The sequence below is a fragment of the Lissotriton vulgaris genome, chromosome 2_1, assembly GCF_964263255.1.
Source record: "Lissotriton vulgaris chromosome 2_1, aLisVul1.2, whole genome shotgun sequence".
Classification (NCBI taxonomy): domain Eukaryota; kingdom Metazoa; phylum Chordata; class Amphibia; order Caudata; family Salamandridae; genus Lissotriton; species Lissotriton vulgaris.
In genome coordinates this window covers 1983585816-1983610171 of record NC_141687.1, presented here as the reverse complement: position 1 = coordinate 1983610171, position 24356 = coordinate 1983585816, and the positions used below count along the sequence as shown (strand labels likewise).

General features: G+C 45.6%; 1 protein-coding gene across 9 annotated transcripts in view; it reads right to left on the bottom strand.

Annotated features, from left to right (window-relative positions):
* PPIP5K1 (diphosphoinositol pentakisphosphate kinase 1) overlaps nt 1-24356 on the bottom strand; it is a 1319084-nt gene that overhangs the window by 789420 nt on the left and 505308 nt on the right. For all 9 annotated transcript variants that reach the window (XM_086958191.1, XM_086958195.1, XM_086958197.1 and 6 more), the window contains one exon: nt 7990-8091. In XM_086958191.1, coding sequence (XP_086814317.1) covers nt 7990-8091 — 102 coding nt within the window. The remainder of the gene's footprint in view (nt 1-7989; nt 8092-24356) is intronic.

Here is a 24356-nt window from a genome sequence, read left to right as displayed (position 1 = left end):
CAAGGCCTATTCCGTACGCTTTACGTCGCCCGAAGCCCCCTGCTGACTGTTAACATTATAGATCCGTGGCGCTTCGCCTAACACACCCCAGCTGCGCACGCACAGGTGAGCTAAACAGCCAGCCGGACGCCTCTCCTCCGCGGTCTCACTTAATACACAGGAGGTAACGAACAAGGCGTCTGGCCCACAGGCTCCTGCGGTCTACTGTGTCCCCCTGTGGGACTAGTGGCTATGGGGAAAACTGACGCCCGCCAACCTTGGTTGACATTCGACTCCAAGAAGACCAACACACGCTCCGCCTCTGTTGACTCCGAGTCCAATGACATGGCATCTGGTACACCCGCCTTGCTATCCTCCGGGGACGAAGTTAAAGCACTTCTAGCGGTGCAGAACAGTCTGACAGACTTGTCTGGCAAACTGGACTGCATGAACAACTGCCTTGATTTTCTTGTCCATAAAGTCGACAAACATGATGGACAACTTAAAGAGGCCGAACGTCGCATCTCTGAGAGGGAAATGTCACATCTCAACTTCAAGACTGCGGCACATCCATGGATAAGTTGCTGCAGGTCATCGAGGCTAAGAACGAGGATATTGAGGCGCGCGCCTTCGCAACAACATCCGCCTAGTTGGCATACCCGAAACAACCAACACGGGCCGTCTGGAGGACTATGTAGAACGTCTCCTGAAAGGCTGCTTTGGCGCTGACTCCTTCTCACCACACCTGGCCGTGGAGCGTGCCCACCGCTCCCTGGGGCCGCGTTCGCCCCTGGTGCCTCTCTGCGACCTATTGTTGCCAGACTGTTGAACTTTAGAGACCGAGATGTGGAACTACAGAAAACTTGCGAGACGAAACCTCTGCAATTCGAAGGCAATGCTTTTTCAGTCTATCCGGATTTCACACTCGCAGTTCAAGAGGCGCGTCGTACATTTTTACCCGCTAAGCAAAAGCTCCAGAAGGTTAATATAGAATATGCCCTCATCTACCATGCAAAACTCCGGATATTCCACGACGGTAAACACACCATTTGTGCAAATCCACAGCAAGTCGACGACTTCTTGAAGAAGCTGGCTCGAAGATCACCTCAACATAATCAGGACTCTAGACCCTCCTCGCCGACTTGCATTTGAACTCTCAGCAAGTTGGAGGCCTTCTGGTCACCTGACGTCCCTGGTTTTGTGCTTTGATCCTACGAGGTGCACGATGGCTTCATGATCACCTGCACGTGGTCACCACGCATGTTATGCTTGGCACTCTCCTGAACTTGGCGACTGTTCCTGTTAAGATAAGTGCTATGGGGGAAGCTGATTGTTGTGACTTTCACTGGAGTATATGTTGCAGGCAACCCCCTGAACATTGGACAGGCACACTTACTTTTTCACCGGGCACCCCTCCCCCCCACGCCGCTGGTCCTCCCTCTGGAGAGAGGACATGTCTCTCCTCTCTCCTCTTGGGTGTATGACATAGCATTGTTGGACACGGGAGGGGGATCGTGCCCACCAGGCGTCCCCCTATGGGAGCTCCCTACTGCATGTTAGTCTTTTTGCTTTCTCTATACTGCTATTTCGTAGCCTTAGGCCTGTTTTCTGGGACACTGCAGCTTTTCTATTTTATTGGGTTGTTTCGGGTGGGAGGTGGCATACCGGCACGATTGGGGTGCTGTTGTAGGTGGGCTGGGTTTCAAATGCTGACGACTGTTTTTCATTGCACCTGCATAGATGCTATTTGCGGGTGGGTGAGCTGGGTGGGGGTGGTTTTGGGCTGGGGGATGGTGGGAAGGTTGGAGTTTTTTTCTATTGTTCACTGCACCGTCATGAATATTGTACAAGTATCTTGATATGCTTTTTAACACAAAGGTAGGTATTTTTTTGCTTTACAATAGCCTATGCAACAATTCCTCACTTCTCTCTTTCTTATGGCGACACACCCTGAGGCCTTAGGTATAAAATTGTTTTTGTGGAATGTCAGAGGTCTCTGTGACCCCCATAAACGGCGACAGATTTTGGCACATTTAGACCGGCATCAGGTGCACATTGCACTGCTGCAGGAGACCCATATAGACCCCCGTTCTCCCACGAGTTTTGGCACCAGATGGGCCTCGGTCCGAGCTTTCTCCTCCTATTCTACCTAATCTAGGGGGACTGTCATTCTGATAAAAAACAATTTACCTTTCATACTGGGAGGCACAAACTGCGATGACTCTGGCCGCAGTTGCATAGTGTGGGGTACTCTATGCAGCCATCTAATTGCCCTGGCGTGTAGCTACGGCCCTAACAATGATGACCCACAATATTTCTCCTCCTTCTGGGGCCGCATATTAGATACGGGATCCACACATGTGATATGGGGGGGGGATTTTAATATAGCATTGCACCCAGCAGTGGACCGCTCTAACCCTCAGCCTCACCATTGCACCAGGGCACGTGAAGTGCTGTTGGGGATACTGGAAGAACACGGCCTAGTGGATGCCTGGAGGTATACACATCCCGCTAGGAGGGAGGGCATATATTACACCTCTGGTCATGCCACGTGTTCTCGGCTCGACTATTGGCTCTGCTCCCAGGGCACGGCACCTTGGATCCAATCTGTAACTCATCTTTCTCGTACATACTCTGACCATGCCCCTATGTGCCTTGAGTTAGCCCCCCCGAGTGCAGTTGCCACCCCTCGCTTCTGGCGTCTCCTCCCGGAGTCCCTTTTAGATACAGTCTTCAATGCAGAACTTGGGGAAGACATCAAAGATTTTTTCGACAGGAACAAGGGCTCTGTAGACCTTCTATCCACGCTTTGGGAGGCTTTTAAGGTCACCGTCCGAGACATAGGCATATCCAACAGCTGTGGTGTTCTCCACGACAATAGATGTAACTAGCAACGCCTTGAGGTCGAGATACGGCAGCTAAAGACTGACATGTGGAGAAAGGGATCTGGCTATCGTAGAGCACTGCTTGGAGAAAATATGACGGACTATATTACCACTGCCGACCGAGAAGTGAAATTCCAGGGCAAATACTTCACGGCTCGCCGATACGGGGAGGGGGAGCGACCTGGTCGGGCTCTCGCCACAGAGATTAAGCAGCCTCGCTTCTCCAGCTTTGTGTTAGAGGTGGTGGATGAGGTCGGCGTGCGACACAGGGATAGCTAAGACATATGGCACACATTCACCTCGTTCTACAAGAATTTATATAAAACACACCGCACTTCCCCACCGGACTTCACACCCCTATTTGGTGACATTTATTTGGGATGGTTGGGGGGCACACAACAGGAGTTTCTTGCCGCGCCCTTTGAGGATGATGAGCTTAGGGAGGCTATCATGCAAATGAAGTCCGGCAAGGCCCCGGGCTCTGACTGCCAACCTGTGGATTTTTATAAATTATACATTGAACAGCTACTCCCTGTGTTGAAAGAAGTCTTCCTTGAAGCCCAAGAGTCCCAGATACTCACCCACAGCGAGAGTACTGATCAAAGGGCAGGCCTCACCATCCTTTTCTTTATCACGTGGCACTCGCCAGGGATGTCCCCTTTCCCCCCTCCCTTTTGCCCTCATTATGGAGCCATTGACAGCGAGGATTAGGCAGCACTACCAACATGTAGGTTTTCGTTGCCTGTTACGCCCTATCCTCATATCCCTATATGCGGATGACGTCACCGTTGATATAAAAGACCCCAGTCAAAATTGTAATCCACTTATGCGTGAATTCGTAAGATTTGGTAGCCTTTCAGGCATTAATATCAATTGGTCCAAATCGCAAATCTTTCCCTTGACGAGAGCTGCTGTCCCCTTTGAGATGGATTATCCAATAGCGTGGTGCGAGGACGAGGTCAAATATCTAGGGATTAAGGTCACAATAAATCGGTAGGAACTCATGCGCCTCAATTATGATTGCACCATGGAACACATTGCTAGGTGCATCACCCACTGGATATAGTTACCCCTAACTATGGCGGGTCGTATTTCCCTTATTAAATTGGTCATCTTACCAAGATTCCTTTACCTATTCCTTAATATCCCTTATAATCCCGGGCGCCACTTATTCTGTTACTTTCGGTCGGAACTGTCTAGATTAGTGGGGGTGGGTAAACAACCCTGCATCCAATGGGACACGCTTGCACGACCGTACGAGCAGGGAGGTTTGGACATCCCAAACTTTGAGTTGTACTATATCAGTGCACAGGCACACTTTGCTCATTTCTGCCCCCCCGTTCCACCCCTCACGTAGCCACTGAACCCTATCCCGCTGGATGGTGTTATACTATCTATAGTGGTACCTTGTGAGAAAGCCAACCTCCATTGATGGCACAAACGCGGCTTGGGCTCGAATTCTAGCACATACGTCCGCACCCTATGTTTATTCCCCTCTACTTCCTTTGAATTACCACCCCGATGTGGCGTTGCTGCAAGAAGGCATTTTTAGGAATATTTTTGATAAAGGTAACTTTCGTACACTCCAGGAGTTATGTCATGACCCTGCACCCTCCACCATGGACACATTTCTGTACTCCCGCCTGAGACATGGGGTACGAGAATGCTTTGCCACGTTCCCCTCACAGCCCCCCACCCTGCAGACTCTGCATCGTGTGCTTCAGGCAGACGACGCCAGACATCTGGTGTCTGTACTCTACCGTTCTCTGTACGCCGAACATGAATATTCTCCTCGTGCTTCCCGCCCTAAGTGGGGATTGGATCTGGGTCAAGAGCTCACTGATGGGCAATGGACATATTGCTGTAAACAGACAGAGGGGGTCTCCTCGAGAAGCAGGTTACGCATTATTCATTACTGTTATCTTCAACGCTATTATCACACTTCTGTGCGGTTACACAGGTACGGGCTACGCGACTGACAGCTGTGCCAGGTGCCAGGCGGGACACGCAGATTTCCTACACCTTGCCTGGGCGTGTTCTGGGGTGTAGGACTACTGGCAGCCATGACTACTGCACCCCTTCCTAGATCTCCACTCACTGCGCTCCTGGGTTATACTGCGCCCATCCCTACCACATACAGGAGGTTTGGTTCTTTCAGCCTGGTTCTGGAGAAACGGCGCGTGGCCTGCAGGTGGGGCCGTGGCCGTGCGCCTAAATTTAAGGAATGGTTGGGCGATATGATCCTTTGGCAAGACCAAATTTGCACGTATGCGGACTTATTACCTCACTCTTCACGACCCCGGGATATATGGGGCCCGCTGCAGTCATATTTGCTGGAACATCCTCTCCCTATTGATTCCTAAGCCTGCGCGTTTGACAGGTGATCCAGGGATGTTTCCGCCTTTCTTGTGATTTCTAGTGAGGGACACACAGCTCTGAATTGCCACATGTACCATCATACATTGAGCAATGTTCCCTGTTTCTTCTATTGTCATCAAATGCCCACTATATGCTATGTAGCTCTATTGCGGTCTTTGCATTTCGTGTGCCGTAAATCTTCAAATGTATTAATCCTTGCACGATGATAATTGCAATTTGCTATACCTTATGATTGCATCACTTGTACTCTGCTGACGGTTGTTTAATAAAGAAACTAAAAAAACTAAAAAAAAATAATTAAAAAAAAACTTTTCCAGTACCTCATGCAGTTCTTCCTGAGCTCTTGACAACCACGTTTGGTGGTGCATTCTAATTCCTCAAGCAGATAGATAAACTCACCTGGTCACAGGGGCAAGGCAACTTTGCAGTTGTTCTTGATAAAGACTCAGTCTGGAGGATGTCTAAACCAGTGTTCTCTAAACCAGTGCATAGGTTTTAATGGTGTTCGAACGACAAATAAGAACCAAGTACTGGTTGACAGACATTTTATACACAATTAGCAGTCAAAACAACAAGGAGATAGAGCCAACAAAGGGTATGCAACATTCAAAGGTCCCAGTGCTAATGAAATCTTTGAACAGTGATTCTCCTTGTTTTTGCTGCTCGGATTTAGTGGGCATCAAAGAAATGTTCCCAGTCAGGCCAGTTTGGACTGGGGTTAGGTCTCAGATATAGGCCAGCATATGTTGAAGGTGTCACGGAGGAGGACTCCTACACTGGAAAATGGGTGATCGGCGAGTGTCACTCAGGGAAGGGCAGGGGGCTCCTATCCTGGACAAAGAAACAGACTAAGGACCTCCACCACCCAATAGGTACAACATGTTTTGGGGGTTAGGGGAAAGGATGGGTGCTAGCTAGTTTGTCCAAGGTACATATAGCTAACCTTCACAAAGGAAGTCTCCAGATTGTGCTGCAAGCATTTGCGGCTCGCATCCCCAGTCGCACGCAGTATATCCCCAAACAACTTGAATGCATGAAGGGAACCCAGTTATGGTGACTGGGCCGACCTTCTACTTGGGAGAGTAATTAGGCAATTTACCCAAAAACATGCACGAAAATATGCCTATGCTCCTGGACTAAAATCACACTTCTACCACCCTCTGTCACCACATTATCTTGATTGAGAAGATACTAGCCATCTTCACTCAAAAAAGGTCTTAACTTCAGTCTTCTCCTAGCTCACACTTCTGATGTCAAACTAACCAAACAATAGGCGGAGAACCTTCAGTGGGCTTGCATGATCATTGAAGTAACTGAAGACAAATCCTGGACTATTACAAAAAATGTTATAGTGCAGTTTAAATAACCAATGAAAGGCCATTTGATCGCAAAATGAGCAGCTGAGGTTCTCTCACACATGCTGCGGATGGACTGTGACATAGTACTTACGTCATTTTGCGAGCCTTTGTATACTCGAGAGCAGAAACATGAGTCTATGCTGCACCAATCTGGAAACAGCTGGGTGTTTTTTGACTGTTTGATTGGCAGAGTTGTACCTGCCCCTAAATGAAGTACCTATGGCATTGTTGTCTCTTCGAATTACACCTGTTTTGGGAATCACAATTGCTTCTTAAGAGTTTAACATCAGAGCTGCCTTTTACAGATCTAATATAGTTAAATAGAGGTGTACCTCTGTAGTGTTCCATTTCCATAGTGGTGCTACATCTGGCATGTCTTCTCCATCTGATGAGGTATTGATCTATTGTTATAGTTACTTGTGCAAGGGAGTTTCATTTCTGTTTTTGTTGAATGATTTGAGAGATCACAGGTCAAGAATGTTAGCCGCCGAGTATTAGAACCAAAACTGACTCATGATTTCCCCAAGAGATACACATATGTACAAGTATTCTCAATAGGATTAATTTAAAGGCAGTTGCTATGTTGAAAACACACCACAGCTCCACCCCCTTCAATAGATTGTCCCAACTACTTTCTGTTCACAGCTATATTTGTACTGGCTGTGCTTGTAATCATACAGTCACATACGCATTAACTGCTCAGAACTAGAGGTAAAAAATTAATGTCAGTCCCTAGGGAAGTGGGAATCCTGCAAGGAAAAATGGACCCACACCGTTATTCACCATTCCATGGGAATTAAACCATAATGGATGCAATAAAGAGATACTCAACAGAACTGTTAATTACATCAAGCTGGTATCTCTGCACCTAAATATGCCAAAGAGTTAATCGGTGCTTTGAAGTTTGGGCAACGTTGTGTTCATCATATCGCAGACCGCTGATAAAGAAAGGATACCCAAAATCTTGACAAAGCAACCCAAAATGGTCCTCACCTTGGTCAAAAGTAACTTTAGAGGTTCCTACAGAAAGAGAATCTGAAAGCCAAGAAATACCAGAGTGTCATGCACTTTTTATAGCATTGTGTATGCACACAAAAAGAGCTTGCCACAGTGTGTGTTATTCTGTTAGTTATATGGATTTTTTCATATTCTACTACACATGAAATCAAGTACTAACACTAAATTTGTGCAGTTTAGTTTCCAATTTCTTCACTTAGAAAATGTGTTTTGTATACGACTTGTATTACTTTTAAGATAGTAATCTTTCACCAAAACATCACATATATACTTATAAATTAACATTTCCACGGTAATATACATAATACTTTGTGTATACCGACCAGGACGGCAAAGGTAAAAGTAAAAAATTATCAATCAGTGATACTTGCATAGTGCCCGATGTAGTGGGAACAATGGGAATATCCTCTGCCTCTGTAGGGATGGACCATGGAATGTGAAACTGAGGAGCCAATTCACGCATGATTATATTTCTGTAAATCATGAAATGAAAAGGAAAATATTTAGCACACAAGCATGGAAAACATTAGTTTCACGCCTCTGTAAACTTCTATGTTTGCAGGGTGGTGCAGGCGTGATTTAGAAGGCCTGATTTAGATCCCGGCGTACGGGTTACGTATCACAAAAGTAATGGATATCCTGTCCACAAAAATATAAATCCCATAGGATATAATAGGATTTATATTTCAGTGGATGGGATGCCCTTCACTGTTGTGACAGAGTAACCTGTCCCCAAGATCTAAATCAGGCCCAAAATTTGTAGAATGAACTCTGCAGTCTTTAGAGTGCTTCACACTTTTAACATGCTTCCCACAACAGTCTAACGTGTAAATCTTTTGGGTGCCAGGAAGAAGAATTTGCAATAAAGGTGCCAAATAAATACACACATTGTGTCAAAACCAAGCTGCTGCAATTTGTAACAGATGGTACTCTACAGTGACAGCATGGTGGTTTCCATAACTTACAGATCGTAAATTGTTTGAATACATTTAACAAAGAATAAATCTCATGGGGAGGTATGGAAAGATAACCTTAATCTAAACCTAACATTTCATCAACATTTACCTATAAACCATTTACAGTTTGATGAAAATTTACTCATTTATATACATAACTTTTTGAACATTAAATATGAATATAAAAAAGTAACCACAATCATGTCAATGCAGAGTCATATGTATGCTTAAGAACAACAGCGCTCAACATTAAATGCTAAACTATGTCATGGTTTGATAAGGAAAAAAAGAAGTAATCCACAAAGCTTCTGCTTTATTTTCAATCTTGTATTAATGTAATGGTTGAACTCAAAAGGTAAACTAAATTGAATTTGTTTTATATCAACTTATCAGTTGAGCATGATGTATGAAAAGAATGCAATTCAACTGGGTGCAAAGAAAGTCACACAACCCAATCTATCTGCATATATCTATTCTCTGGCAGGTGTTTCACATTCTGAAATGACTACTCTGACCCACCTATTCCTAACTAAAGTATGTCAACACAGATGGTCAATAGAAGTATCACATCCACCATCTAATGGTGGGTACAGACACATAGTAAAAAGAACTGTTTCTAAAATGGCAACATTCTCTAGGGTGTTGACATTTCCAAAAAATATATTCTGTTACGAGCACAAATAGGCTTCATCCACTGAACAAGCAGATTCATGCCAAATTTCTGCTGCCGTTTTTATAACCGCATGGTAGGTAGAAAATTCATTCAGGGGTGTAGGAGGAGTATGATACCCTTACTGGTTGTGATCTGGAGAATGTATGCTTACATTCTTCCATATCTTTCCCTCTTTAGCTTTTTCTTCCTCAACAATGTTTCCTTCAGATTGCTGTGGATCCTGACCACCATCATCATGTAGCTCAAAATCAAACACTAAGTGGCACATTTTGTGAGCTGGCCTTTCCAGAATCTGAATTGCTTCCAAGCTATTATATGCCAAAAGATTAACCTCTTTTTTCAGTGTTCTACATTTGAAAATCGCACAAGAATTATACCCAGTAGATATGAAGCCCAGTGAAAGACATAAGTTGCAGAATAAGTGCTTGGCATACCGTGGGATATAGCATCTACAATCAGGATAAAATCAAATTGGCCTAGTGTTAATTTACGAAAACAATAACATCTTCAAGCAAGCACACAAGAAAAACCTTCCTGTGGCAACAAATATTCCACAAGACCTTAAACACTCCTATTGATCTCCTACCTCTTCCGGTCTTCTTTGATCCTGTATAAATAATCTTCCAGTGGCAAACCATATTTTAGAGATGTGGTTATTAATTTGGGATATGGGTACTCCTTTCAACTAAATAAACCCATATGAATAGTAAAAAACTATTTTATTTGTTTCAGTGACAAGCTCTACTTAACTCTTCAAAACTATTATTCGAGCAGCAGGCAATTCCTAGAGAAATCTCTGTTAAGCTCAAGCTGTGCCAACAGAATTCTAAAAGAAATTCAAAATGGAAATTAGTAACTTCACCCTGGCAGATTCCTCACCTTTAGGATTTTCCATATATGCCAGACTGGATCTAGACATTTTTGCAACAGGGTTCCCACACGCTGCTGTTTGGCATATTGTGGCTCAGTGTTAACCTCGTTCCAACCCGGAAGTGATGATCCAGCATATAAGCACTGATCCTGTGAGGTGACATCAGTTTCTTGATTGACCATGCCCTTTTCAGTGCCAAAGTGCAGAGCTCTAAATTGGAAACTTTCTAGATGGTAAAAAGGAGACCATTCTACAGAACAGGAAGGTAGTGGTGAATCTACGTTAGATAGAGGATTCACCGGGAAACAGTGCTACTGAGAAAATAAATTTGTTGTTCTGATGCATAAATCTAACAGCAGATTTCTCACATTTACAATAAGAACCTGCCAAAGGTGGCGGGTCTATGGATTGGGCACTGATCAAAAAGTCCTCCCGGAACTGAACGGGCGATATGACCTTCCTGCTGGACCTGACTGTCAAGGCAATAGGGATTTGTGAACGTGTACACAGATGCCCATGTCATGACCTGGCAAATGTCAATATGAGAACATCTGCATACCAACAAAGTGAAAGGAGACTTGGCCCTGGAGAAATGAGCCCTAAATTCTTCTGGAGGCTGCCTGTGGACAATGGGCAGCAGATCTTAACACAGAGGACTATCCAAGATGTCCTTTTCTTCACCATCAATTTACCTTTCTTTGCCCTACCAGTCTTTGCTATTGAACAATAAAGTATCCCATCCAGAGCCAGTCCGGCTCCTTTGAACCCGATGATGAAGCATGCCACTACTAGAGTGCGTGAGGGTTATATAAAGAAAAGGGTCAATTCCCCTTCCAACCCAGAATAGCAGGTGTGCTATCACTAGGGGTATCAGTAGTCCCCCACCTCCGATCTTCCAAAGGAGCCGGCCTGGCTCTGGATGGGATACTTTTGTGTTCAATATACCACAGGGAGGACATATCCCTCCACCTTCACTTTAAGAGGACCTCTCTACCCTTCAAGAGAAGGTGGACACATCACCACTTAAGACTGTTAAAAGTTACCTGCCTTTGCTCCAGAGAATCACACAAAAAGCTGATTTGTATAGATTTTCTATGGCGTTTGATTGAGTCGAAAGGCAAGCATTATGGAGAAAATTTTCTTATCTAAGTATCCCTGTGAATCACTTAAGAATGATAATTACATTATATTACATCAACTTGGTGTTGAGTCCTAATGGGAGCGGATTAGGGCTTAACATCTAAGATAAAAACAGGGAACAGTTTGAAATAGGTCTGCTAGCACCCCGACTGTTTTTCTAGCAACAAGAGTTGCCTTTTTAATTACCATCAGTCAGCAATTTCCTCCCAAGATTGAGTTTACATTATTTTTAATCCAATCCCAATGGGCTTGCAAATCAATCTAAAGACACTTTACAACTATGCTGTAAAACATTTTCATAAACATTTTGATAACATAGCATTTAAGTGCTGGAAGAAAAGTAAATCAGTCACTGGGGTTTATGGGGACGGCAAAGTAGAGATGGTAAAAAAGTACACATACCATGGTAGAACCTTTTCCCCAGAAAACACAGTAAGCATCTGCTTGTGGCATGTAGTGCTGTAGATTCAAATGCTTAGCATAAGTTCCCCATCTAGTATTGGGTTTGGAAGTGTGCAAGTTTTTTTTTCTTCTAAGAAGTCTTTTGAGTCATGAGGTGTAGTGAGTAACTACTCTTGCTTGCAATGCACGTGGTCCTAAACTCCACTGTTAGACTGTTTTCTGCTTGGAGAGTGAGGATGGAGCAGGACTCAAAAACGCTATGGTGAACTAGACTTAATCAGGACGAACTATTTTTAGGGCCTACTCGCCCGTTCTGCCGAGCTGACATTATGTGTTCTGCTTGCTCACAAAGTAAATGAGCAATAAAGATGCATTTGAATGTTATCTTGTCACATTTGCTCAACCTTCAGAGACTGAGGTCAAAAATCAGTTTGTCTGCGTACATTTACTTTACTTTCTGTGTCTGAAGCCAGAAGATTTTGTAAAGTGAACTGTGAGATAATCAGGCTGTGCAAAGCATGTGACATGAAAGGCTGTAAGTTTTCAGACTTTCTTTCTAACACAACACTAAAATAGCTAATAAGTGAACTGTTCAAACATTTCAAATGTATTTCACTTGTTATTTCACTTGTTATTTTTGAAAATTATGTGGTAAAAAAAAAGATTTTTATAAGATAAAAAAATCAAAACACTTTACTTGATGATGTGCAAATTTTTTATATTTTTACTGAATCCCAATTCCAAACATTGTTTATATACTATATAGTTTTATCAGTAAAACTGCATATTAGTGGGAAAGTGTTGTGGATAAAAGTAAATGGAAAATCTGCTATCTGTAAATGACAGTGAACTACAACATCATGCTTTAGTAATATATTTATAAATATTCCTGCTCCTGTCCAGGTGACAATGCTATATTAGTGAGCTAAGAGGCAAACCAGGGATCATATGTCTGTCCCCTATACGTGGGCTCGATTCTTTAAAAAAAAAAAAACTATTCTGTTTATTAAGCATAACATCATAACATGACATCATAAATGTGTAGACACGACTTACAGTATAAAGCAAATGGTTACAGCCACCAAGACATCTAGTACGCTCATACATTAGGTGTCTCACTGTCCATCTTGTTTTGACCCCCCCCTCACCATTCGCTGCATGAATGTTGGCACCCCTCACATTGGGTGGATTACAAATTTTCCCCCTAAACGAATTCCACTTGTCCCACACCTTGTCCCATTTACGAGGGCATCCTCTAATCTTATAGACGTCTACTTCCGCGATCATGCACCAGTCCAGATCACAGTCTTTCAGGGTAGGCGTCTCTGCCACGCCCCATCTCTGGGCGATATTGCGATATCAATCATGAGGCCCACAGTAGTCCAAAGTTGTTCAGTTCGATTCCCGTCAGTTGCATCCCATATATTCAATAAGCACAGTTTTAAGCATACCGGGATGACAACGCCCCCGGCATCTGACATAGACTTGATTATTTTTCCCCAATACGACTCGATCAGGTAACAGAAAGTGCCTACCTGACCACAGCCTCTTTTACACCCGGCATCTTCTGTCTTACCCATTTTGACCAGTGTGGTCAAGATGGCCACTTCCCGGGGCGATGCAAGTGCCTCACACACACACACACACACACACACAACCACAATCACACACACACAAGCACACACACACAAGCACAAACAACCACAACCACACACACACACAACCACAACCACACACACACAACCACAACCACCCACACACACACACACACACATACACACAACCACACACATACACACAACCACACACATACACACAACCACACACATACACACAACCACACACACAACCACAACCACAAACACACACAACCACAAACACACACAACCACAACCACACACACACAACCACAACCACACACACACAACCACAACCAACCACACACACAACCACACAACCACACACACACACAACCACACACACAACTACACCCACACAACCACACCTGCACCCACAACCACACACACACAACCATACACACAATCACACCCAACCACGAGGGCATCCTCTAATCTTATAGACTTCTACTTCCGCGACCATGCACCAGTCCAGATCTCGTTCCCAGTCTTTCAGGGTAGGCGTCTCTGCCACACCCCATCTCTGGGTGATATTGCGAAAGCAATCATGAGGCCCACAGTAGTCCAAAGCTGTTCAGTTCGATTCATGTCAGTTACTTCCCATATTTTTAATAAGCACAGTTTTTAGCATACCGAGATGACAACGCCCTCGGCATCTGACATACACCTGATTATTTTTCCCCAATACGACTCGATCAGGTGACAGAAAGTGCCTACCTGACCACAGCCTCTTTTACACCCGGCATCTTCTGTCTTACCCATTTTGACCAGTGTGGTCAAGATTGACACTTCCCGGGGCGATGCAAGTGTCTCTCTCCAGTCTTCCTCCTCCAAAAGCTCTAGATCCACCTGCAAACTCCCATGAAGGGTAAGAAGCGGGTCTGGCAGATTATTAATAATATTTGTGTATGTTAGGGATATAGCTTTAGAATGTAGGGGGTCAGTAAGGAGTCTGTCCTCTAGTTGTGATGCCACCGGTACACCCCCACCATCCCTCTCAGGACCACTTCGATGAGGGCATGCCATATTTGGCAATATCTAAAAGTTCTTTGTCACCGCGTTAGTGTTCTTTCTGTAGTTCCGAGAATGATATCAGTTTCCCCTAAACCCACAGATCCCCACCCGATGATATGCCAATAGTGTCCCATTTGTCAAACCCCTTATTGCGGAACAACTTACCCGGATTCTCTGCCCACCAAAGGGGCGTGGCAAGCATCACCCTGTCCCTCAATGCCAGGTATTTGGTGACTTTATGCCATATGGCGACCGTTTGTGCCGTGGGCCCGGTTAGTGTCTGCTTTTTGGGATTCGTATATAGGGCTTCCCTTGTCCATTTGATTAGACGGATTACTCTACTCTCGGTGTACCCATTTATTTGTGACAATCGATTGAGAGGCCCCATAATATGCTTGAATGTAGGCACAATTCTTATTCAACACAGAGCAAATGTTTAGCCTATTAAATCAAAATAGTTTTTTTTGTAAAGCAGAAATAGTGAACTTGCATATTTGAAGGTGCTCTCTTATGGGATAATGAAGAAAAAGGCAGCGCCATAAGACAAAATATTTGCCCAGGATCACACAATTTGAGACCAGCTCACGGAACAAGTACATTACAGTTATGTCAAGTTGATTATTCAAGTTACTAGACATGCAAGTCTAGTCAAAAAATGTATGATTTTTCGAGCCCTGTGGAGTGTGAAGGATGATCTATCTTAGTGAGATGACCACACGAAAAACAGTGTAATGCTTAATGTAGATAACTGCAACCAACACAGGTGTTAGGGGAGGAGAGAGGGGGCATGTTAATATACAGCACTACATTACACAAACAGATGCTTACTGGCCATGTAATATTTTCCATTTGATGGCATGTGTGGCTGTAAATAAACATGCGAGGCATAGACTGCAATGCAGTTTTACTACCAAAGCGGTGGCTAACCTGTGTGGGTTGCATTTGCTTGAAATAATGTTCATAGAACCACTTGCCACACATTGGCTTATTGACGGGCTATAACATCCACACAGTAATATTTTATAAATGTGTGTGGAGGATTCCATGTAGCTTTTATGTCAGCCATGGGTATATTGCCTAAAAAGGCAATGGTGGCTCCATTCTTTTAAGTAGATTGAGCTTTTAGAGGGATAGATAAGAGTTCATTTAGCTTTAGTGTAAATGGTTTGGATGCATTTTACAATCAACATGAAATGTTTGCTTTAGATATGGCTCTTCCTTTATGTGGTTTTGAAAATGCAATAAAGAGTTGTTGTGTCTTTCTGTATGATTGATTTCTGTCAATATAATACATGAGAGCTCTTTTTACATCCAGTGTGTGTAATGGTTTTGGAAAGTATACTGGCTTGACTCAATAGATTGATTTAACTGGAACTATGAGACCACTAAGTCAAAAATGTAGGGTTGGTATGCAGTACCAATTTGTCAATATGAAGCTGAAAGAATTGTTCTTCTAGAGTTAATGCCTGAAGCTTACCGACACGTCTGAATGAAGTGATTGCAATGAGAAAAGTAACTTTTCAGGATAGGAGCTGTAGAGGGCATGAGTGTAAAGGTTCAAATGGGGGACTCATTAACCTTGTTAACACAACATTGAGGTTTCATGCTTGTGTTGGAGGAACTCTAGGCGGGATAACTCTTTTGAGACCCTCTAGAAAAGCTTTATTGGCAGAAATTCTGAATATAGAAGTTTGTTCTTTGTTTTGGGGATATGCAACGATGGCCACTAAGTGTGCTTTTATGGAATTGAAGGCAACCGTGTGGTTTGTAAATGCAGAAGGTAACAGTCTTTGCTGTTAATGGGTTAGTATCCTTTGAATGGCAATAGTGAACAAATTGTTTCCACTTTGCCGCACAGCATGCTCTAGTAGTGGGTCGACTTGCTTCTTTAAGAATGTCAATACAATTTGAGATAGATTCAAGTATCTGAATTCTAAGACCGCAGGAGCCAGATTGCAAGATTGAGAGATTTGCAGGTTGAGTATCTTACCTCTCCCTGGCTTACTTGTTTTTGGACTGCTGAGAGTTCAGTAGTGTGGTGAACCATGGTTGTCTGGACCATGTTGGAGCCACTTAGGATGAGCGTCAGAGATCTCTGTCACAGTTTGCGAATCACATATGTGAATGTGGGTGTTGGTACTTGGAGGCGAAGTTGGGCATTCACTGTTTTCTGCCATGGCAAATAGGTGTATGTCTGGATAACCCCATTTTGTAACGAAAGGGCGGAGGACTTGAGGGGTGAGATCCCACTTGTGCACTTGTTGTTTATTGCTGAGGAGAACTGCAAAGTCCCAGGTAATAGATGAATGTTGTGTCTGAGAGCCTGCCTTCAGATGGTTCATGATACGGGAGATAGCTGATGTGACCTGGTACCTCCCTGTTTTTTTAAGATAATACATGGTAGACATGTAGTTTGTTTTGATGAGAATAACTTTGCCTGTGAGGTGTGGAAGGAATGCTTTCAGCGCTATATGAACAGCAAGCAGCTCTGGGGGATTGATAAGGAGATGCATCTGACTGGGTGTCCAGTGGACCTGAATGGTCAACTTCTGTAAGTGATGCGTCCGTTGTTATAGTCCTCTGAGGAAATAGGTCTAGCAAAGGTCGTCCCTTTAGAAGATTGTTAGAATTCCTCCACTGCAGAGTGGCAAGCTTGATGGCTGATCAACACTAGATCTTCCACCTGATCGTTCACTTGAGACCATTGATGCACTAAGCACTCCTGCAACGGGTGCATACTGGATCTGGCATAGGGTGCTATGGCTATAAATGATTCCACAGTGCCTCAAAAGTGTATTCTTCTTTTTACTGGTATGTGCTGATGAGGGTGAAACTTGGTATTAGTGTTTGAAATGACTGAATCCTTGCCATATTTGGGTAAGCTATCCCTCTTTGAGAATTGAGGATGGCTCAGAGGTGAGGTTGTATTTGAAGAGGTTGCAGCTGAGACTCGATTGCATTTATTGTGAAACCTAGACAATCAAATAGGTTTATGGTAGTCCTTGTGGTGAAAACAGCCCCGATAGTTTGAACTTTTGATGAGTCAGTCGTTCAAATATGGGAAAACGTGTATGTTTCATCTGTGTAGATGAGCTGCTACTACTGCTAGACATTGGGTGAACATCCTGTTGGCTGTAGTGACCCTGAATGGAAGTACTTGGCATTGACAGTGGTTTCCATTTAACACAAATCTGAGGTACTGTTGCTGTATTGGGTGAATTAGAATGTGAAAGCAGGTTTCCTTTATGTCCAATAATGACATGAGATTGCCTTGTCGTTGTAGTGGAATGACATATTGTAGATTGACCATATGCAAGTGCTCTGACAGAGTGTACATGTTTAGTGCTCTGAGGTCTAGGATTGGCCCGAGAGACCCATCCTTTTTGGGAATGAGAAAGTACATTGAGTAAATGCTTGTGCCCTCTTGGTGTAGTGGCACAGGTTCTATTGCTCCCTTTTGAAGAAGAGCTTTTACTTCCTCTTTATGAAGCACTTGATGGCCTGTTGACAGTGTGTGTGTGTGTGTGGGGGGGGGGGGGGGGGGTGGAATGTTTGGAGTTATTGAAGAGAGCAAAAGGCATTACCATGTTTGGATAATATCCAACATCCACTGGTCGGAGGTGATATTCCGCCATGTGAGAAAGAACTGTTGGAGTCTCCGCCCGACAGGTGCAATATGATAAGGGGGGGAATGGTAGGTAAGTCAAAGCTTTGTGGCTGTAGGTGATGGTTTAGTTAAATCGCCTCTACTTCTGCCTCTGGAATTATTTCCTCTATAGAATCGTTATATCTGCTGGAGGATGTATGATGTGACTGGGGACACTGACAAGTAGAGGTGGTGTCTGCAGATGTACCTTTTGCTGCTCCACGATAGGGGAGCAACCTAAATTCCCTCTTTGTGTAGATATTTGTAAAGCCCCCATGGCTTTTGCCGTTTCATTGCCTTTCTTATTTTTCTCAAGTAAAGGGTCTACTTGAGGGCCAAAGTGATATTCTCCATCAAAGGGAAGTGTTCGAATATTTTGATGCACTTCTGGCTTGAAGTTTGAAACCTGCAGCTGCATCTAGTGCACTGCAGATGGAGGTTTGGGCTTTTAGTTTATCCTCTGAGGCAATTTAAAGTGCCCTTTTTTAGGTTTTGCCTGGCGAAAAGATGCGCTCTGCACATCTTTTTCGCGCAGGCGAAAACCTAATGAGAACTGTAGTGTGGGTTTGGGTCGGCCCTCGTCATTTATTGGCTGGCTCCATAAATGGAGCCTAGCCATTGGACGAGGGGCCTGTCCGTCAATGCCGGACCAGATTCGGGGGCGTTCCCAAGATTCTTTGGCTTTTGCCGACGTCACGCGACGTCAGCCAAAAGCCGGGAACGCCCCCGAATCTGTTCCGGCATTGCCGGCACTTCTGCGTCTCTCCTCCCCCATTTCTCGCCCCCTCCCGCTTGTTTCCCGATGCTGGCCTCGCAATGGCGCTGCGTCTCTCCTCCCCCTTTCCCGCCCCCTCCCGCTTGTTTCCTGATGCCCGCCTTCAATGTTGGCCTCCGGGCCTTTGACATAAAATCACCGCCGCAGCCTCCTCCCCCTTTCCCGCCCCCTCCCGCTTGTTTCCTGATGCCCGCCTTCAATGTTGGCCTCCGGGCCTTTGACATAAAATCACTGCCGCAGCCTCCTCCCCCTTTCCCGCCCCCTCCCGCTTGTTTCCTGATGCCCGCCTTCAATGTTGGCCTCCGGGCCTTTGACATAAAATCACCGCCGCAGCCCCGGGGCCGCGGAGAAGCCGAGGGAACCACCGCTGACGTCACCCGGGAGCCGCGCTGCCATTGGTTCAGGCTGCGGGAGGCTCGCCGGGCGACCTGCGCGGTGATTGGCTGCCTTTTTTCCCTCGGTTTGCGGTGAGTGCTGTGTTCGGGGGTCTGCTTGCGGGTGTTCTGATGGAAGGCATTTGCAAGTTTCTTTGTTCTTGTTCCGAGATGGAGAGCGGTTTTCTCGTTGTGCCAGCAAACTTCCATTGGTCGGTGATGTTTGTTGTCGGAGGGGTCGGGACGGGTGCACGGTTCCTTCGCAGCGGTGTTTTCTGCCCAGCGCTTGAGAGGAACATGGTCGGGCCAGTGTTTGCATGCAGACGCGCAATGGAATTACGTTCTTCATGGTATTTATTTTAACAAAACCTTGCACGTGTTCCTGCTGTGCCTCTTTGAAGGGCCTTCAACAGCTCTGGCCAGCTCAAATTATGCACGTTAGGCTGCTGAAAATGTAATTGGCGCCTTGATTCACTCGGGCTGCGTCCTTTGGTCTCCTTGTGTGGGTGGCGCTGTTGGTGGGGGAGCAGATGTGGTGGGCGGTCGGAGCGTGATGGCGTCGGTGGTATATTTGCGGCATGTGAGCGCTGCACGGAGAACCCACAAAGGGTTAATTAACCCCCCCCTCCCGCTATCCGTGCGCCGTTCCCGCCCCCCTCGGGGCGGCCTCACCGCTCGGCAGTTTTTCGTCTTCATTTCAATATCCTAACAAAAAAAATGTAAATCGCCGCAGTGTGGCTTTTTTTCTATTTTTTATGAAGTTAAATTAGAAAGCGCTTTAAGTGACTCCTCTCATTCACCACAGATTGGACACACACAGCAGGCCGGGGACCCCCCATTTGCCAAGATTGAAAATAAAAACTGTTTACTCAGCACCGCTGGGGGCTAGGAGGCAACCAACGTGGCGGGGAGCCCCGGCCAAGCATTCACTTTTTGCTGTAGGAAATGCTTTTCTATGTACTTTAAAACTTCTGTTCGCATTGGGAACCTAGAATGTGCAAGTGAAAGTGTTGGCCCGACCCCCCTCCCGCTCTTCGTGCCTTTCCGCCCCCCCCTCCTCCGTTTACCTCGTGTGTGGCCGTTCCCGACCCCCCTCCCGCTCTCCGTGCCTTTCCGCCCCCCCCCCTCCCCCTCCCTCCGTTTACCTCGTGTCATATTCACAGAATACTCCGACATCACAGTCACCGAAACAATAAGGGCTTTCCTTTCATGGATGCCTGACGGAGTCCCCTCTCATTCACCACGGATTGGACACACACAGCAGGCCGGGGACCCCCCATTTGCCAAGATTGAAAATAAAAACTGTTTACTCAGCACCGCTGGGGGCTAGGAGGCAACCAACGTGGCGGGGAGCCCCGGCCAAGCATTCACTTTTTGCTGTAGGAAATGCTTTTCTATGTACTTTAAAACTTCTGTTCGCATTGGGAACCTAGAATGTGCAAGTGAAAGTGTTGGCTCTGTTCCAACCTTCGCCCTTGGTCTGATCGTTTTTTGCCGTACTGCAAACACCTCTGGCGTAGATCACGCTACCTTTTGGACGGCAATATGCACCTGTGTCATGCCCCAGAGTGATTGTGTTTAATGGAGCTGCCTCTTGTCGTGTGGACCAGAATGAACAGTGCGCATCCAGAATCCAAGTTGTTGCCATGGCCGGGAGTGTGCGGCACGTCCTTGTCAAATTCCTGCCTTGACCCCGAGGCTTGGCTGTCCTCGCGTACGCCCTTCTGTGGAGTGCGCGGACACAGTGCCATTGTTAGCGGCCTGGAGAGGGCCCTATGGGCGGCGCAGGGCTCTTGCTTCTGCTGCATTCCACTCAAGAGATCCTTATCACCTACTGAACGCAGCGCTTCAAAGACTCTCGCAGAATAGTTGGCATTGTAGCTCCCACCTCCGCCACTCCTATCATGTTTAATATGTTAAGGTGCCCATGAATTCAAGATAGTGTTAAATGAGTAACATCTCGCATTTTCTAAGAGGAAGATACATCGTTGCAAGTTCCATAAAGCACTGCCTGGATTAACTCGGATACGAGTGATACGCTCATTCTCCTCGTGTGATGTAGGTCAATGTCCTCTCTCTTTTGGTCTTCCTGTCTTTGAGATCACTGAACTAAAAATTCACTTGCTGTTCTCCACAATCTAAGGGAAGGCAGGGCACTCCGTTCTTATATTAGTATCATGGGCTTCCCAGGAGTTAACTAACTATACGAGCAGTTCTTTGTCCATCTTTGTGTATTTGCTGCTGTATGTGTATTCTGTTGCAGTGTCTCTATGTGCCTGTCCTTTTATTTGTATGACTGTCGGAATGTGTCTCTATGTGCCAGTTTGTGGATTGTGCCTGCTTGATTTTATATTTCTGTGTCCGTTTGTTGGCGTTTCTCTGTGCCTGTCTTTCCTTGACTTTGTGCCTTTCCCCAGTGTGTGTCTGCCTCTTCGTGTTTTTGTGTGCCTGTCCGATCGCGTGTCTCTGTGCCGTTTTCTGTCGGTACCTGACATGAAGTATTTCCCTGAGCCCAAGGTTGTGCTTGGCGATGTGCGGGTTGGCCTGTTGTCCGTTTACCAGGATACTTATTTTACCTATCTTATTATTATTATTATTATTATTATTATTATTATTATTATTATTATTAAAAATATTTATACAGCGCACTATCACCGTCGGTTTCTTGGCGCTCTTGATAAAGATAGCGGAGGTCCAGGGGTGGATTAGTCGTATGCAGCTTGAAAGAGCAGAGTTTTCAGGAGAGTACGGAAACTATCGTACTTAGAACACAGACGGAGAGATAGGGGCAGGGAGTTCCAAGTAGAGGGAGCCAAAACAGAGAAGCACAGGCCTCCGTGCTTTTTTCTTTTAAATCTGGGGACCTCAAGAAGGTTCAGAGATGCAGAGCGCAGAGCTCTGGCAGGAACATGACGGGACAAAGCTGATGTAATGAACTTAGGGGCTGCGTCTTCTAAGGCCTTAAAGGTGGTGCATGCCAGTTTAAAGATACACCGTTTTGAGACAGGGAGCCAGTGTAAACTGCGGAGTAGGGGAGTGACGTGCTGATGTCTGGGCTGGCAGAAGATCAAGCGAGCAGCTTGATTCTGCACCAACTGAAGTCGATGAAGGTGACATGCGGGAATTCCTGCGTACAAGATGTTGGCGTAGTCGAGCCTGGAGGTGATGAGGGCAATGACTACTTGGGTCAGGGCTTCTTTGTTCAGAAACCTATTGATCTTGCGAATACGCCTAAGATGGAAGAAGCAGGCAGAAGTTACCGCGTTGATGTGGGGTCTCATAGAGAGATCTTGAGAGATGGTCACCCCCAGGCTTTTGACAGAGCTCACGGGAGTTGGTGCCGTCCCCAGAGATGTAGGCCAAAAGGAAGCGTTCCATGGGTGATTGGGGCCGCCCACCAAGACGAGCTCAGTTTTGGTGGGGTTTAGTTTTAAGTGACTGTGGTACATCCACTCCGCTATGGTTAGCATGGTGGACTGGAAGTTAGTGCAGGAGGAGGGGAGGGAGTCGACAGGGAAAATTAACTGCAGATCATCAGCATAATTGTAAGTTGTGACCGGGAAGTTGCGGAGAGTGACAAGCAGTGGTTGGAGATATAAATTAAAAAGAAGAGGGGATAGTGCCGAGCCTTGAGGGACACCACAGTGAAGGGGAGAATAGGGCGCAGAGAAGGTGGAAAGGTGGACGGACTGTGAGCGCTGGTATAAGAAGGATTTGAGCCAGTCAAGGGCCACTCCTTGGATACCGGCGTTGGCGACACGGTCGATCAAGATGGTGTGATCGACCGTGTCGAATGCCGCAGAGAGATCCAATAGGACAAGGGCTTGGGCGATGTTCTTGTCAGCTCCTTTCCTGAGGGTGTCCATGACTGCCACTATGACCGCCTCGGTGGAGTGGAGGGGTCTAAATCCAGCTTGTTGAGGGTCTAGGAACAGAGATTGTTCTATGAAGGAGCTCAGACAGCGGGTCACATAAGTTTCCAGAATCTTGCCTAGGTAGGGAAGGAGGGAAATGGGTCTATAATTGCTGAGAATGGTAGGATCTGCATTAGGTTTCTTCAAAATAGGTAAAACGGCAGCTTGCTTGAAGGAAGATGGTACCACTCCGGTAGCAAGAGAGTTATTTAGTAGTGCTAGCGGGGGACCTGGGCAAGCAAGAAAGGCTCCTTTGAGGACCTGCGGGGGGCAGCAGTCATTGGGGGATCCCGAACTTACTTTGTGGAGGAGTGATGAGAATTCTTGTAGAGAGATCGGTGGGAATGTGGTCAAGGTACTAGTGTTGGGGGGAGGCAGAGGGGGAGGCATAGGAGATGCAGGGGTAGGGATGTTATGTTTTATGGTTATTATTTTTTCTGTAAAATAGGAATTAAGTGAGTCGCATAAAGCTTGTGACGGCAAAGGTTGAGGAGTGACTCGATCTGGGAGGGAGAGCTCATTTACAATAGAGAAGATGTCTTTTGTTTTGTTATTTGAATTCAGAATTTTTTGTGAGAAATAAGCTGTCTTGGCTTCCAGAATAGATTTTTTATAGGTTTTTAAGGATTCAATGTATATGAGTTTGAGTTGAGGGTCGTAGTGGCGACGCCAGCGGCGCTCGGTTTGCCGCAAGGCGAGTTTGTCTGCTTTAAGTTGGTCCGTATACCAACGTTGAGCATCGTGGGGGCGTATAGTTTTGATTTTTTTCAGGGGGGCAGTGGTATCGCTGGCCCGGCGTAGCCATTCATTGAGTTTCTCAGCCTGATTCTCTACTGAAGATAGCGGCAATGGTGCCGAGGCTGCCAGTGAGGTATGAAAGTCGAGAAGGTTAGCCCTTTTCCAATTGCGAGCCATCTTGTTCTTAGTGCGGGTGAGAGGACACAAGGTGTGAAGATGAAGGTAAAAAGAGATGAAATGGTGATCTGACCAAGAGCATGGGGAGACTGAGGGGGGTGAGATGTCGAGATTGGAAGTCCAGACTTGGTCTAGCGTGTGACCTTTCAGATGGGTGGGGGAGTGAATATGTTGTGAGAGGTTCATGCTTTTGAGAAGTTCAGTGAATTCCACTGATAAGTGGCTTTCATGGACGTCCGCTGGCCAATAGTTGAAATCACCAATTACGATAATATTGGCATGGTTGATAGTCAGTTGAGCGATGGCGTCACTGAAGAGTTTGGGGAAGAGAGGCATAGGATCAGGGGGTCTGTAGACAATGACACAGACAAAAGATGATTTAGGGGAGGTGAATTGTAGAGCCAAGTGTTCTGTTTTAGGA